At 42.6% G+C, this 17,796-nt stretch overlaps 1 protein-coding gene across 1 annotated transcript in view; it reads right to left on the bottom strand.

The window, feature by feature from the left end:
• Positions 1–3,303: 3,303 nt before the first annotated feature.
• The window catches only part of Gpr139 (G protein-coupled receptor 139), a 40,441-nt gene continuing 25,948 nt past the window's right edge, over positions 3,304–17,796 (bottom strand). Inside the window, exon 2 of the mRNA XM_032895648.1 lies at positions 3,304–4,238. Coding sequence (XP_032751539.1) covers positions 3,304–4,238 — 935 coding nt within the window. The remainder of the gene's footprint in view (positions 4,239–17,796) is intronic.

Genomic DNA, 17,796 nt, shown 5'->3' with positions numbered 1-17,796 from the left:
ATGATTTATCAATTAAAAATAATATGAATAAAAACCAGCATTCTGCAGTTGGTTGAACATATATGCAAATAGCAAACACCAAGTGTGCACCATATTAGAATTTATTAGAATACAAACTAGTCCAAACACAATATATTATCTATTTAAGAAAATATGAGCATTTACTGTTTTTTCGGTGGTAACCTCGGAACAGTAGTAGTCGTCAACATTAGAGTCATTAATGCATTTCCAAAGGGTTCCCCACGTTGGACAAGTAGGCACCATCTGTGCAAAATAACCCTTTCCTATTGCAAGGTGGTTGGAACAGGGATGTTCATTCATTCACATGGCTTATCTCTTATGGTTTGTCTGCTGTCCCCCTTATCTCTTTCCCCAGGCTTCCAGTTGCTAAGAAAAAGACTCAGCATGTACATGTGTGGCACTGTCCCCATGTCCAAGAACACAAATCATACAGCAATGGAGGTGATAATGAACAGTCTTTGAAAGAAGCACCACAAAAACCCAGGCTAAGGTGTTTGCCCTTAGCAGCAGCTGTTTATGTGACGGGCTTCATCTTCCAAACCTGGCCTGAAAGAAAAGGCTTACAATTTTTAAAGTTAAAATGAAAGCATCTTCATCATTGCTTGTTATTATTAATATCAATAATAAATGAATATTTTCCTGAAATCTTAAAATCTTAAACTTTAGTATATATATACATACATACATATGTATACATACATACATATATAGGCTATGATATATAGCAACCTAACCAAAAGGGTATCCATGTGTATTTTAAACAGAAGATACAGCAACTCTCTGGAGTGCTTCTATGGATTAGTTTGAAAAATTGCTTAGAGAAATAGGAATGTAGTCAGAAGAAAGAGATGCTGCCATACCTACTAATAGAACCTCTCCTGCTACGAAAAGTCATAAATGAGTGTCTGGAGAAAGCATTCCCAGTACACACCCAGCTTTAAATAATTAATTGTTTTACATACAATTAAAAAACACAGAGCAGGCAGCATTGAGAGTCAGAGACTCACTGTTGTTCATCTTGTGTACATTCTCAAAAAGGAATTGCTTAACCTTTATAGATATTGCACTTTGAATCATTTATCTATAGCTCAAACTAACATTTTCAGAGATATGCATCTTAAAAAATAAATAAGCACACACACACATAATATATACTCGGCGTAGGTAGCCTTTGGTTAATGTTTACTTACGGGGGGAAGTGCAATGGAATTGTGTCATACACACAGCTAATGAACATACATTCAATTTCACATGCTTGGGGGGAAAAAGAAAGAAATGCGATTCAAGAGATGTGGAGGATTTGCTCACATTTCGCTCATGGAGCATATGCTCTGGGGAGCAAGCGAGATGGACGCTAGAACTTAGATCATCTCTTACATGAGTAACTTCTGCAGACTTTTCAGTGGGTGTGGCTTCCTGTATCCAGGTAGTCCTGATGTTCTCAGATACTTCACAATAATAGGACACACCTCCCTAAACATCTGTATTATCTTCAGCCAAAGTATTGGCAACCCATCCCAATGCTGGATCAAAATGCAGCTTCCTGGATGTTCAAAGGTCTTTTTCCCTGGGGAACCACAGGAACCACAGCCCCATAAGGTCATTCACTTTTGCACTGACTTCAGAATCTAACTACTGGGTTTGGCGAGACTCTCCCATAAGCCATTTAACAGGGATAGGAACAATACAGCCTCCGACTGCACTGGGTTAGTATTGAATGGCCCTGGTGGAAGTTTGGGACTTGTGTTGCTTCAGGGGTCTTTCCTTCCCATTCCTTTGCTGCAGAACCCCTTAAGGTGATAGGGACGTGCCCTCCAACTTAGAGAATGCAGGACAAATCAAACCAAGTGTTTCAGGTGACTCTGTTTAGTTTGGCACCAATATTATGCAGTTTCAAAAATCATTTTAGAGGATTTCTTCTAAACCAGGGATGGTTTCAGATATCTTGAAAAGGGGCAGAAATAAAATGAGAGGAACTCTAGTGTGGACCTCCTTTTAAAGCACACCACATAACAGTTTAGTATAGTTGTGTCTATACGTGTGTTTTATATGTCTACACTCTCAGGGACGCCCCTATCCACATCCGAGATTTCTTCTTAACTTGAGCAGGAAAGGGGGAAATAATAAATTTTAGTATCTTTGAAGCATCCAAGTTAAACAGCTTTACTGATAACTGGCACCCCTTCCTGACTCAGCCACTTACATCAAAGGACATAGCAGTGGGTGGCACAGCCACCTCTCCAGTTTGTTTGTACTTTGGGTCTTACACAGCAATGCTGGCTGGGTTTTGGTGGGTGCTATACGCTCCCTTCCCTCCAGAAGAGCTGCAGTTTTCTAACCTCCCGACTAGCATCTCCAGTTAAGAAGTCACTTCAAGTAAAGCGATATAGGTGAGGGCTTGAGCAAGCAAGGGGCAGGAATAATGACTTGACACAAGGATCGCAAACAGCTGATGTGGTGATGAATCGAAACAGTGGCAAGAGTGGGCTTGATTTTTTGTTTTTCTGGGCTCAAGAATTTCTCCTTTTCCCCCCACACACCAGGGCAGGGTCTTTGTTTTAGAGGAGACATAAAATCTATACAATATGGCAAATAGGAAACTGCACCTTAGACCCCAAGTCTAAGGGACATAGTCACGTTGGTTTGGAGCCTCCCCATAGACGTTCCAGCAGGAGTTTGGATGGGATGTGACTTGTCCCTTCCCCCATGTTGTCTCCTGCAGCCAGAGTTGCCAGGGCCACTTGGAGACCACAGCTCTGCCTAGGACGAAGGGCACCTTTGAAAAGAATCCCCAAATCAGTCAGCCCTGTCAGCTGCTGGCAATGGCACAGGGATGTGATGGGTGACCTCAACTCTTGGAAGAAGACTGTGGCTCAGCTACACGCCATGGTGGCTGGACGGACCACACACATGAGTGGCTGGTTCCTAGTGACTATGGATGGTACCAGCACTGATTACTTCTCTACCATGGTTTTTATTGGTCACAATATGATGGCATTTATAAGTGCCAATGGTGTCTTCAAGCCAGCAGGAACTTTGGCTGTCAGTGTGATTTTGTGAAAAATGAGTGCATAAAAAAAGAAAGAAAACCCCAAAACACCAAGATTCATGCTCTCCTTTCTTCTCTTCCATTTCTTCTCATCTGCCAGTCTGAGAGCGGCTCAGTCTGTGGAGACTGGAAATCAGGTTAGCACTCTTAAGGAGAGCTGTTCAACCAGAGGATGGGATACCCTCTCTTCTGGAAACAGATTACACACAGGCACAAGTGCCAGCCCTGTGGGGTCACGGGGATACTTTTATAGGCTTCCCATGTTTGTCATACTGGTACACCAACATTTTGATGCAGTGTGAGTTTGCTGGTGAGATCCAGGGACTACTTGTTATGGAAAAGTTATGGTTGGTGTAGAACTGTACAGGCTGCTTCTGGCACTTGAACAAGGCCTTGAGTGTAGCAGCTGCCATGGTACGGAAGCGCTTGCTGATGAAGCAGTAGAGGAAGAAGTTGATGGCTGTGTTCAGAAGAGCCAGCATGTTGGCAACATCCAACATAATGTGGACCAGCCAAGGGTTCTGGATGGGTGCTCCGTAGAGGTGGTAGAGAATCATGATGATGCGGGGGGCCCAGAGGGTAGCAAAGATAGAGGTGATGGTAAACAAGATGGCAGTGGTCTTGCCCGTGGAATAGCCACGGAGGCGGAAATTACTCTTTCTCCTAAGCTTGTACACAATGATTGAGTTCAAGATGAAGAAGATGGAGCAGGGCACCAGGTACACGGTGAAGCAGTGGATCCAGACAAGGACGTGATGCATGGAGGTACTGATGTAGTCTTCAGTCCAGATGTTAGGCCACCAGTAGTAGGGGATGCTAGTCAGGAAGCAGGTAATATAAACACTCAGAATGACTTTCCGGGTCCTGGCTGGGTAGGAAACTGTGTGGTATTTGAGTGGGTGACAGACTGCGATATACCTATCAACTGTTAAGGGGACTGTAATCCAAATAGAAGTGTGGATGGAGGAGAACTCTAGCACTTCTATGATCTTGTCAGGGATCGGAGGCATCTGCATGGTCAAAATGAAGTCTTCTAACAAGAAATCCACAAAGACGATGAAAAAGAGGACCAAGATGTCGGCAGCAGCAAGTGCCAGAAGATAGTTGTAGGAGGACTTCTGCCTTCTGGCTACCAGTTGAGAGAGGATGATGACGGTCAAGATATTTGCTGTGGAGAGAAGAGAATCAAAGTTATCTCCAAGGCAAAGATGATTATGGCCTTCGGCTTGAGGTTTCTGGGGCTCACCCATAGATGTCACATGGGCGTTTCTGGGGGACACTCAGCCCACTAACCACACAATCAAACAGCTGGACACAATCTGAATATATACTCAGATTGTGGTTTATTTGTGCTTCAGGCAACCATCAGAGTGATGCTGACATTATCCTAGAGTGGATATGAGGCTGGATCCCTGACTGTGGAAATATGGGAGTGAAGGTTAATGCTGATTACCAACTGGGTCATCTGGAATCACCCAGGAGACAAGCTTATGGGCATACCTATAGAGGATTAATTGAGATGGGAAAACCCATCTTAAACATGGGTGGCACTGCTCCTTAGATTGTTGTCCTGGATGAATACAAAGGAAAAAGCCAGTGGAGTATTAGTACTCATCTCTCTCTATTTCCTAACTATGGATGTCGTATGACCAGCAGCTTCATACTTCTGCTGCCGTGACTTTCCCTCCGTGACAGGTTGTACCTTGAAAGTGTGATCCCAAAATTAACCCTCCCTTCCCACCCTAGACAATTTATAACAGCAACAAGACAATAGGGGTTATGATGCTGTCCCCTCCAGGCTTGAGCTGCATCCCTTCCTTGTTACGGTGTTGGGCACAGAATCCAGGGTTTCTACATATTGACACACGCCCTTCCACTTGGCTACATCTTCCCCAGCAGGACCTTTTAATAACCTTTATGGAATTTAGATTCTAGAACCTCCTTTTAAGTGCATTTAAGGATAACCTTCACATTAATTTTAAAGTGAATCATATTGATTTTTGGAGCAAGTGATCAACATACATTGGGGATACTTAAAAACAATCACAAAGACATAGACATTTCTCTTCTATTTGTGTTTCCTAGTCATCCAATCCTTTTCCCTTAGGATAATCACAGCCAATAAATAATTGATATATACCAATATGTCACACACACACACACACACACATGAATGAGTTTTGTTCAAGTAATAGCAAAATATTCTTGTTCCTAGGATCAGATGGGAGATGGGTGTTTAAAATACATTAACACATGTACACACACACACACACACACACACACACACACACACACACACAATCTCTGATCAGTTTTATAAACATGAATTTCCCTGAATAAGATGTATTTAGAAAGACCCCCGGTGTAGGGGGTTGTTGGTGGGGTGGTAATGGGGAGTGGATGGGGAGGGGAACACCCATATAGAAAGTGGGGAGGAGTTAGGGGGTTGATGGACAGGAAACTGGGAAAGGGAATAACATTTGAGATGTAAATAAGAAATACCCAATTTAATAAAAATGGAAGAAAAAAAAAGAAAGGCATTAGGGAATAATCCAAAAGCAATAACTGCATGAGTGATGTCTGAAAGTTATTTAGATAAAAATGATTCTCATTCATTCTTACAATCAACTCTGGACACTGTCAGTCTTGCTTGCAAATGAGGGTCACAGAGAGCTATGTCCTTTGTCAGAGGTCTAGGAACAAAGCCAGAATATCTCTCTCTCTCTCTCTCTCTCTCTCTCTCTCTCTCTCTCTCTCTCTCTCTCTCTCTCTCTCTGTCTAGCTCTTCCTCTTCCCTTTCTTCCCATCATCCCACCTTGCTCTCATTCCCTTATCTCCGCTCCTCCTCCCATTTCTTCTTTCTCGATAGCCATTGAAAACATTACCCAAGCCTGATGGCATGGTGCATGGCATAACCACAGCATGGGGGAGGCTAAAGCGAGAGGATTGGCAAGGAGCTCGAGGCTAACCAGGGCTGCACGACAAGACCCTGCACACGCAAGGCAAACCATGCAGTAGTTCCCACAGAGAACCCTTTTTCTTCAAGCACACCCACACAGCCTGGTGCACTTGTCCTGAAACTAGGGGCATTTGAACATTTTCTTATATTTGGTTCATTGCTTTATAAAAAAAGGAATGACACTGTAGGCAGAGGTGAAATCAGTCTTGACATAGCTCCAAAGCCACTGTTTCCCCTCCCCTCTTTCTCTGGGGGTAACCAGAGTCACCCCAGGGTGATGTTTGCTGCTGGTGCTCCTCCCCAGTCAGTATCTGAGTCCATCCCATTCTTTCTTATTGTTACTCAGCACTGTGTTTTTGAAGCCCAGCTATGTCAATGCTTGGAGTTCATAGCATTGTATCAACTTAGTATAATTTATGTATATATTACATAGAGTTTATTCTTTAGTCTCTCTCTTTCTGTCTCTGTCTCTGTCCCTCCCCCTTCTCTCCACCTTCCCTCCTTCCAGCACTTTTATTTCAGGATTTCCCCATTATGAGTATGTTAGTTCATATTTCATTATGACTCTCACTGAGAAGCACATCTGTGTGAGATTTTACTGGGTAGCACATACAGAAGTGCATAATTATTTTAGGATACTTAGCTGTAGTTATTCTTACAGTGGCCAGACACCAGACAAGAAACAACTTAACTGAGGAATGGTTTATTTTAGCTCACAGTTTAAGCCACAGTCATGAGATCATGAGGTAGCAGATCACTTTGTGGTTGACGTAGGGAAGCAGAGACACAGTAGAACATAAGGCCTGCCTCTTAGGCATCGGGGTCTTCCCTGAGACTCAGGTCCTACAACAGGGCTCTACTCTTAAGGATTTCACAACCTTCCATGCTTCTGATTGGCTGGTGATCAGGTGTACAAATACATAAGCATACAGTGCACATCTTCTATATTAGATAATGAAAACTAACTGTAAAGTGGTTTTACTAATTTACATTTCCAACAATTGAATGTACGGTGTTCATCTCAGCTGCTCCACATCCTCTCAGTAGCTGGCACTGCCAACTATTATTCTGTTTAAGTCTGTGCCACTCTTGTTCCTGAAATCACTTGGATATAACGGAGTGCTGGTTATATTAGCCCAGGATCAAGGTTTGTGCTGTAGATTATCATTTAGTAAAATTTATTCCAAGGGGTTAGGGGTCCACTCATTGTACCTGACAGAGAACAGTAGTGAGTGTACACTCCATGAAGACCCTACCTCAGAAAGCATCACCCTTTAAAATTTGTAAGCCTTTGTATTTGTAAGCCTGGTATCCCAAAAGTTTGTGCATTCAACTTTTAAAATTTATTAATTTATTTACTACTACTTTTTAGCAATACTTTTAAGAACCTGTGAGTTACATATGGTGAAGAGATGTTGAATGAGACAGATGTTGTCTATTTTGCTTTAATCAATCTTGGAATTCACTAGTGGGGAAAAACATTGGCCAAAGAACTGTAGAAAAAATGCATAAAGTCAGGTTATAGCATGTGCTCGGAAGGAGAAGCTGGGAACAGTGACCAGAAAACACTGAGGTGGTGATGATGTTCAAGCTGAGATCAAGGAACAAATAGGGAGGTAAAGAGGGAAAACCTGTGGAAGGAGATGGCATTTCAATAAAAGAAACAGCATGTGCAAAGGCCCAGTGGTGGGGACACATGAAGCATTGGGCTTGTTAAGGCAAAGAACACTTCTATTGATTTGTGCTTGCTCTGTAAGCATTTTTGCACTTAATAGCCCTCTTTTATTAAACAGCTTTGTTGTGCTCTCTTCAAGAGCATTTCAAAATGTTTTATTCATCCGGAAATCTTTCCACCAAGTATTTAGCATCTATATTTGCAGGCAATGACCCGTGCCTGGGCTGAAGGTGGGCACAAATTGGCATTGCAGACAGTCAGGGTCTCCACTTAGAGTGGAAACAGCCTGTAAACGGCTACACACTGATGATGTTAATGAGAAGGCACACAGTGGGCATAGGGAGGCTGTGTGCAGACATAGAGTTGAAGGCAGAGGCTCGGAAAGGGTGTCTAGATCAAAAGACTGCCTTCTGGTCCTTGCTTGCTCTGACTTAATTGCATACAATTAGAGTTTCTTGGAAATCAGTCTGTAGGTCCTTATTGCACTAATGACTTTGGACATCCAATAGCCAAGTATGTGGGGTCTGGAGTGGGACTGCTCTGGGGTTCCAGCCTGGCTCTGTTTCTTACTGGCTCACAGATTTGAGGCAAATTTTTTCAATTGCTTTGTGGTTCGGTTCCCTTCTTCATAAAATGAGGTTAATAAGAGCATCCACTTCATGAGGTTGATTTCAGAGGGAAGAACTGTTAAACAGTTTTCACAAGGAGAACAGTACCCAGCACAAGGTATGTGCTTGGTGAGTGTGACAGGTTGTCATTCATTCATTCAGTCTTGATTCATTCATTCATTTGTTCAAAGATAGACACTGCGAAAGCGCTGAAGACATGGGAATTAGCAAAATGAACACATATCCTTCTGTCATGGAGATGATAGAGTGAAAGAAGACAAAAATAAATAGGTAAATAAACAAATAAATAAACAAACAAACAAGTTGACACACAGCAATACACAGGAACATCTCAGATCGTGATACTATGTAGCAGATACTTGAGCTCAGTCAAGGTGAAGAGAAAGATGGAGAATGATTCTGGGGAGTGAGAATAGTGGGTTCAAAGGTTTGGGAATGACCTAGGTAGCGGGAGAGAGCAAAAAATGAGCATAGCCTGTTATTTTACAGATGAGGAAACTGAGGCTTGGACATTTGGATCAGTTTTCCAAAGAAACCAAGCAAGTGAAGAAAGCAGGAAGAGATTCTAGCTCTTTCTGACATTACCCCACATTAAACTCTTCCTTCTTTCCCCCTCCCTCCCTCTCTCCTTCCTTCCTTTCCCCGTGTGTGTGTGTGTGTGTGTGTGTGTGTGTGTGTGTGTGTGTGTGTTTGGTGCATGTGGTACATGAATGTAGGTGTGTGGGTGCATGCCAACATAAGCACCATGGAGAAGCCAAAGCAGGACATCTTGTGTCTTCTGCTATGGGGCTCTACCCTATTGCCTTGAGATAAGGTCTCTCACAGAACTAGACACTTTTCATTTCAGCTAGGTTGGTTGAACAGAGAGCTCCTAGGATTCATCTGTCTTCCCCAGAGTGCCATGGTTATAGGCACTGTAACCACGAGGTCTGGCCATTTCTCTTTATATGTGTGCTGGAGATATGAACTCAGATCCTCGCCCTTGCAGAGTAAATGCTCCTATGTACTGCACCATCTCCTTGGTCCCTACTTTGTTAGATTTGGCCATAGGAAAGGATTTTCAGCCAGTGACTTAAATTTAGAGAAGTCATTCCTGACAACCTTTCTTCACTCATTGAGCAGTGCCCACATTTTTGCCTGTGGCCTCTATAACTATCAGTGGTCAGAGACAGGTAAATTCCAGGGTGTCCCCAGCAGATGTTCTGCGTATGCTCTCTAGAATGACTCTGTTCTTGTCTCTTCCTCCCCAGCTGAACCCAGTTTCAAGCATGGTGCTAAAAATTCTTCAAGTTGAAATGCTGCAAAAATATTCCAGCCCCACCTAATGAGTGCTTTAAGTCAAGCAAGCCATCAAAGCCAACAAAATTGCCAGGTATTCATACTTGACATTTCCTGAAGTTTCGAGTAATTGCCTCTCTTGAGAAACTAATCTGTAGACACAGAGTTTCTCATTTCTTTTGTGTGAGCAGAGAGATCACCCCAATCCCAGGCTAATATTGGGGACACTTAGGAGACCTTGAGGTGAGCTTGGGGGAGCCAGAGGGAACGATATATTGATTTTTCAGAAAAGAAGTAGGAAGGTAGAAACCTCAACTCTCAGGACTTGATGTTGCTCTAACTTCCCTTATGAAAACAATCCATCTTTTCCACTGTCACACATTTTTCTGCAAAGGGAAAGTGGTGTTGACAGAGTCGGGGCACCTTTGCAAGGGGTGAATGAGCTGAGAAACCCAGATCACCACTGCCTGAAATTGCATTTCACAGCTTTTCTTTAAAGCCAACTGGTTCAGGGCTCTCTTCTGTTCTGGTGCAGATGGGCAGGCTGAAGCTCTGAGGGAACAGAAAGTCTGAGCTCTGGAATCCCAGAGCATCTCTGATATTCCTGGGAGAATTTATCCTCTGCACCTGCCATTTGTAGCCCTCAGACTGGGGAAGATATAGAGAAAGAACAACATAGCTCTGGTTATCAAACCATCCCACCAACTGGTCTACTAACCGCGGAGAAAGGGTCAAGGCTTTTCAGAGATAGTTTTGATGTCTGCGATGGCTGTGCAGTTCCTGTGAGTTCCTTAGAAGAGATGGCTAGGTGACTGGGCAGACAGAGCACTTGGAGCTCTGAATCATTTTTCTTAGTTCTGCTGTTTTTCCCAATTTTTAATTTTTAACAGTTAATTTTTCAATGACTTCATTATCCCAGTGCATAATAATAACTAACATTTATTCAACATTTACTATGTCCTGGGCATTTCACAACGTTTCCTTTGACCTTACTTTCCATGCAAGGGCATTAGCATGATTTGAGAGCTTTGAGATGCAGAGAGGTTAAGTCCATTGGTGAGGACACACAGCTAAAGAGTGGGAAGCCAGGAGGCATTACTAGACCTTTGGTACCTGAGTTTCTATATTTAATCAATACATTATGGACAGGTAGGGCTGAGGAGATGGTTCAGTGGTTGCACTTGCTGTACAAGCACAGAGATCTGAGTTCTGGTTTCCAGCACCCATGCTAAAACTCAGCTCTACTTACATGTGTCTTCAACTACAGCATGGTGGGTGCTGGTGGTGATGAGATAAGAGGATTGCTAAGGTTTGTTAACCAATAATTTAGCTAAAACCCAGAGCTCCAAGTCAATAGGGAACCAGTAGGGAACTGGTGACCTGAAGGACACCAGGTAACCTGTCTAACTTCCATGAATTCCTTGGCATGTGTATTTTTACACAATGTGCAAATACATAACATACTCACAATGAAAAATAAATGAGGTGATTGTGGTGGTTTGAATATACTTGGCCCAGGGAGTGGCCCTATTAGGAGGTATGACCTTGTTGGAGGAAGTGTGTCACTGTGGGAGTGAGCAATGAGACTTATAAACACATGGTAGCCGGTCTTCTTCTAACTGCCTTCAGAACGAGAGGTAGAACTCTCAGTTTCTCCAACGCCATGTCTGCCTGGACGCTGCCATGCTTCTCATCATGATGATAATGGACTGAACCTCTGAACCTGTCAACAAACCCCAATTAAATGCTGTCCTTTATAAGAGTTGCTGTGGTCACTGTGTCTGTTCACATCAGTAATACCCTAACTAAGACAGAAGTTAAAGTCTGACAGCACTTCACCATGCCAATAATGTGACAGTCCCTCTAACAGTCCCTGATAAACCACATCCCCTGGTGTCCATGCCTATAAAGACCCTTTGCCTTGATCTGGTCCTGTGATTGACCTGTTATAGTGACAAGAAGGCTTTGTGTGACTGTTGATTCTATGTCATAAGGGACCTTTTGAGCACCTACTTTGGGTCCATGACTCCTTCTGGAAGTCCATTTTTTATTCTATGATTTCCACATCACTTGGAGAAGCCATATGTGAGGACTTGGAGTGAGAGGTCCAATTAAGCTCCTAGCATCAGTGGTCTTCAGCTATGAGTCTCCATCTTTGGTGCTTAGGCCTATAGCACTCCAGGTGATCAAAGTCCCACATGCTCCCTGGATGCAACCCCAAAGTGAATCTTCCATGGATCTCCATCTGTCTGTGAACTATGGGCACATAACCACATAACTGCAAATCTTAGCTTTCAGCTTCTATGTCATGGAGGTTTATTTAATGCTGCAATAGATAAGCAGGACAGGTGCTTGCTAGTGTCTCCAGGATGTTTACAACTATGGTAATAACATAATTAAGTAATAATGATTAGCGCCACAAGATGGGATTAAGAGGAACACCACTGCTCAACTCAAATGTTTTCGGTTAGAGACTCTAGATTTCATTTTTCTTCGTGTCTATAAGACTTATGAAGCATCTTTCTGCTGTTGGACATTGTTTATTATCATTATTGCTGGGAGAGAACAGCATGGTGCTTCATTAAGTACTTTGTGTATTTCTATAAAGTGAATCACACTAAATAGAAATATTGGCTTAAAGAATAATACTTTTCTTTCCTCTTGTCCAATGCCTTGTTTCCTCTCACTTTCCTCTTATGTGAAGAGACTTTGTAAGGAGGGAGGGGAGGAGGGAGGGAGGGAGGGAGAGAGAGAGAGAGAGAGAGAGAGAGAGAGAGAGAGAGATCAAGCTGTAGTTATCAAAAGACTAGGTTAAATACCAACAACTTTTTGATAGCAACAGTGATTCTGTGAAGAGCAGACCACTGAAGGCACTGTTGTCCCACCCATGCAGCTCTCTTGAAAATTAGAGAATAGAAGAGATTAGAAGAAGAAGAGGAGGAGGAGGGAAAGGAGGAGGAAGAGGAAGAGGAGGAGGAGGAGGAAGAAGAAGAGAGAGGGCAGGGCAGGGGGGATTGCTTATCTGGGCTAATTAAATTCCTGGTCTAACCTTTCACAAATTCTGTCTCTCTGCATCCTAAATTACATCCTTGTGAATTTCCAGAGAAGCAGAGTTCACCTCTTCCTGTTGCCATTTAAATGCAGCCCCAGTTGTCTATCCCTCCAGTAAGAAGTGTCAGCTCTTAGACCATGCTGGCCTTTGCTGTTCTGAGCTAGTCTGGTGGTATGATTGTCCACTCCTCAGGATTCTCAAGACTGAGTTGTTAGGAAGGACAGTCATGTAGCCTCCTGGGTAGGAAGCTGGCCATAACCTTGTTTAGATCTCGTGAGGGGAGCAGATGGAACTGAGTGGTGGGTGTTGCTAACCCCCTCCTCCATGATACTGGTATACTCTGGTTTTTGGTAGGGTTGGGGTGAGTGGCAGGTGGAAGAGAAGAAGGAAATGTAAGATACATGCAACTTGTTTGAGGGCCTCTGCAGATGGTCTTTGGATATTTCCAGGGACTTCTACTCTGAACTCTGAGGGGATGGGGGTGTTCACAAGAGAAGTAACATAGGAGTTCCCAAGAATAGTTGTCCCATCTTGTATCTCTAGTCTCAAGTGTTGCCAGCTGGCCAGTGACCATCTTTGTTTCCCATGATTCCACTTCTCCCAGTCAAGAGCTCTGGAATGTAGAGCTTTCTTCCTATTGCTTGTTATGAGGAGCATACAATTAACTGTGAAAAAGTGAAATAAAACTTAAAAATGGAACCCCACCCCAAGGGATGGACAACTTTGGGGAATGGCCTCTTTACTCCAAGAAAGAATCTGAAGGGCCAAACAGTCTTGTTCTGTCTTTGCAAACAGAACCTCACTCAAAGTATCAGGGCATCTAAGAACCTTTCCTTATAGGAGCAGGGAGCAGGCTGCCTGTGATCAAATTGCAAGAGTAAGGTTCCTGTAAGTTCTTAGTGAATATCCTAACTCTGGAGCCTCAGTATCAACTGTGAAATGGGAATCATAGCTGTGAGAGCCCTCTTAGATTGTTGTGAGGTTGTATGAAATAATGTATGCACAATATCTAGTGTATTTTCCATAACAGAGTGAACACCGAAACAACTAGCTATTGTTGTGTGTTAAAACCCAGCCAAATGGTATCATTTAACAATCACAGAGCACGTAGAAGAGGCTTGATCTGCACTAGATACAGAGATGAGTGGGGGAGGGTTGAAGTGCCCAAGGAAAGACGAAGGAAGAAAGGGATGAAGGAAGAAAGAAAGGGAACAATCTGAGCATTGGTATCTCCTTGGGGGAGATTCTGATTTTCCTGGCCCATTGCTTCTAATCTATGCTTATAATTGTAGCTGATGTAACTTCTGTCCTCTTTGCTTTTGTCCTTCTTGGGGAATATTGATCATTATCTATAGAATTAAGCCTTTATTCATCACTGGGTAACAACTCACTTGCCTCTTGTGTCCTCTGATATAGTGGGTTTTTTCTTTTAAAAATTTTAGTTCCTGGAGAGAAGCTATAGCCAGGGTGGCTGTTGGCAAATGATGTTACAGCAGGAGGAAGAAGAAATTTTCCTTAGGGATGTATCCTTTGAGAGAATGCCCCTGACCCATGTACATACAGGCAGCACCAAGTGGACTCAGTGGGTTTTAAAAAGAGAATATATGATGTTTGGTGGGTAAAGTGATTGCGGAAGGAAGGAATTGGAAGGGAGAGATTAGACAATGGATTTGGTAAGAACATACATGCATGTATGAAATTATCCACCAAGTACAAAAATAGTTATTATTTTGATATCTCTTCAATTTTTTGCAGTTTCTTATCTGTTTATTTAGTACTTTCTCTTCTTTATGGGTATGAATGATGATGTCATTGTACAGTCATAGCATTTTAACTCTTGAGTGAATTCTTCCCAAACTAGTGTTTCCATTCCTTTGTTTCTACTTCTACATATACAAAAAGTTTCACATGAAATCTTTTGTTAGTAGCTTCTTTGCCACCATGTTGGAAGTATTCTTTGAACTATAGTTGGGTTCAGTGGGACAAAGAAGAATTGGTTTACCAAGGTGGTACAGATGCTGTGGATTTGGCCCGTGGGATCTTGAGTGTGGGATCCATGCAGCCTTTCTGGGCTTGCCTCTAGAAATGAACAAAGCAGTAGTTTCTTGCATAGACTAGACTGGCAAGAACAAAGATGGCTGCTGTCCCAGGAAAGGTTGACTCAGGGCAGTGGAACAGTGAGTCAGCATCCATGCTGCAGGCTAGAGTTTGTCCTGCCAATCAATTGACCTTCTCTTGACAGCAGAATTGGTTTTGGTTTTTTTGACCACAGGCAACTTCCTTGGGTAACCATGGCAACTGTAGACCTTGATCATAAAGACACATTCAAGGCAGCCAACAGACCCAAAACCTTCCAAATTATATTGAGCGCAGAAGTTCATTTTCTTATGGCTATCTTCTATTAAGGAACTATTGTGCATTGGTGGCTTTGTATGGAATTTACTGATGATCCTTCTTACCTAGAAAGTTATAGTTAATTTGTTTGTAAATGTATGAAAACCTTATTATTAAGAATTTGCCAAAAATCATACCATGCAATGAAATGAAATAGTTTAGAGGATATCATAGGAATATTATTTTCCATGTAGAGCAGTGGTGTTTGCTTATAAAGTAACATCCTCATATTTAAGAAAAGACACAATGCATGGGAAACTATAGGAAGATGACAATGCAGGTGAACACAGGACCTGGTCTCTGAAAACAAATGAGAAACCTGATATTCAGAGAGGAGATGCCACCTGGCTGAGACAGCATGGCTGGCAAAATGAGGGAGCATCTTGCAAGCACTTGATAGTGGCATTCTGGGTCAGGTTCTGAACAGAGTGATGGATGCAGCTGTACCTTCTCAGCTTTGGGAGTCTGTCAGAAAAGACGGATGGGGCAGGGCTTTACAGGAACCAGTCTTGGGCAGACAGGTGGCTCTGCAGCAGTCACTGAGTGGGAGAGTTACCAGAATGGTTAGGACACTTACAAGGAGAGACATACTTTTGGATTCTGAAGTACCTAGTTGGTTTCCTAAATCCTCAGTTGTTAAAAGTCAACATTTTAATGAATTGTCTGAGAATTTCATATGATATATTTTGAACACATTCATTCGTTCACTCTTATCTTCTCCCTTATTACTTTCTCTCTACTTTCCCATTCAACTTTGAGATTTATTTATTTTTATTTCTACCATCAAGTCAAGTGAGTCCTGGGAGTGGAGCCTTACCTGGCATGGGATTAATCTACCAGGTGTTAAGTGAAATGGACTTTCCCTCACCCAGCAGTTTTCAAATGACAATAGCTCCTCAGATACTAGTGGGATCTCCATGCTGTGATTTTGTGTGGCATGAGAGCTTTCTGAAGGCTTATGTGTGTGCTACCACAATCTGTGTGCGTTCCTGTGTGCGCCTGCTCAGTTGTGTCTAGAAAATACTGTTTCCTTGATAGTATCTACTACATTTGACCTTCAACAATATTTCTTCTCCCCCCTTTGCCAAGATTATTTGTCAGCATGTGTTAGAGTGTGTGTGTGTGTGTGTGTGTGTGTGTGTGTGTGTGTGTGTGTGTTGAGGGGTGAATATCATTTAGAACAGAGAACTTAACAGTTTCTTATTCTCTGGATATGACCAATTAAAGGTCTTGGTGCTAGTTGCCATCTACTGCAAGGGAAGCTTCTCTGATGTGGGATGAGAGAGACTCTGACCTATGGATCAGCAACAAGACATTAGGGGACATTTTAATGCTATGTCTTCTTGGCAGAATAATAGTATTTGGTTCTTCCATAGAGCTTATAACCTAATTAGGATCAGGTTATTGACCCCTTTAGCAGTGCCAGGTATGGGGTCCATCTCATGGAACCCCAAACCCTCATTTTCCTAGCTGGCATTCTTGGTCAAATTTTGTAAACACAAGATTCACATACCCCATTAGTGAATGAGAGTAAGAATGACTACTGGCTCAGAGGTCTACTGTGAAGATTAAAGCCATCTGGACATATTAAGCTCTTGGCTAGAGTCAGGCTCAAAAAGTATTCAACCAGCAGTCATACTTGTCACATATAACTGTCACAGTTGAGTTTTCTAAGGAGAGACATTGAATGATGGGAGATCCCATGAGACACTGGCCATCTTGTTTGAGATGCCTCCTGGTCTATGGGGCAAGATAGCTAACTCTGGAAAAGAACTATCTGACTCAAGTGTCCAGTTCATTCAATACAAGTGTTCTTAGACTCTTGGAGTGCCACAGGAGATACCTCTTTGCTAGACTGGATTCTGATATGTCCCTTGGTGCCCAGGACAACCTCTGTTTCTTATCAGATCCTCAATTTTCATATCTATAACCAAGACAAATTAGTAAGGGAGTGTTAACCATCAATGTAGTTTCATAGCTCACATCCAGGGAGGGTGAGTATGGATTTCACTGATCCACAGGGGAAAAGAGTAAACAGCCTGGGCCGAAGAGACTATGAGGCAGGAAATGTGAAGATTCCTGCCATTCTCTCAGAGCAGCTAACATCTACTGGGTGATTACTAAGTGCCAGGCACTGAACTCATGTCTTCACACACGATGGCTGTAGTATGACACATTGTCTGGTGTTATAGTATCCTATTGTATTAGTTTTTCTCATTATGATATCCAAACACCTATACCAAGAAGCAAAAGGAGGGATGGTTTGTTTTGGCTCACAGCTTCGGAGGGATCAGCCTATCATGATGGGCAAACATTTTAGGCCAGGAAACAGAGCAAAACAAGAAATAGACAGGGGTAATGTACTCATCAGAAGCTGCTTCTGATGACCTCCTTCATGTAGCTAGAAGTCACCTCCTGAAGTTTCCAGAACCTTCCTAGAGAGTATTGTTGGTTGGGAAAGAGGTGTTCAGAGCAAAAGTTTAGTGTGAAGGCACAAAGATGATTATGCATATAGTGGAAGCCATAGTTGGATACTATTATGGTTGACTGATTTGAAATTAACACTGTCTCTAAATGCTGGGTCCTGACAGCAAATACACCTCTCAGGCCTGGAATTGTGAAGAAAAACAACCAAGAGTCTGTAGTGTGGTGGGTTGATAAGAGGATTCTCTGTGGGTTGAATAAATTAGCCCATTACCAACTTCCCATAGTTTCCGATTCCTGTGAGTTTTGCAGATC

Source organism: Rattus rattus, chromosome 2, assembly GCF_011064425.1.
Source record: "Rattus rattus isolate New Zealand chromosome 2, Rrattus_CSIRO_v1, whole genome shotgun sequence".
Taxonomy (NCBI): domain Eukaryota; kingdom Metazoa; phylum Chordata; class Mammalia; order Rodentia; family Muridae; genus Rattus; species Rattus rattus.
Note: the sequence above shows the minus strand (reverse complement) of the source record. Positions and strands in the feature narration are given on the sequence as shown.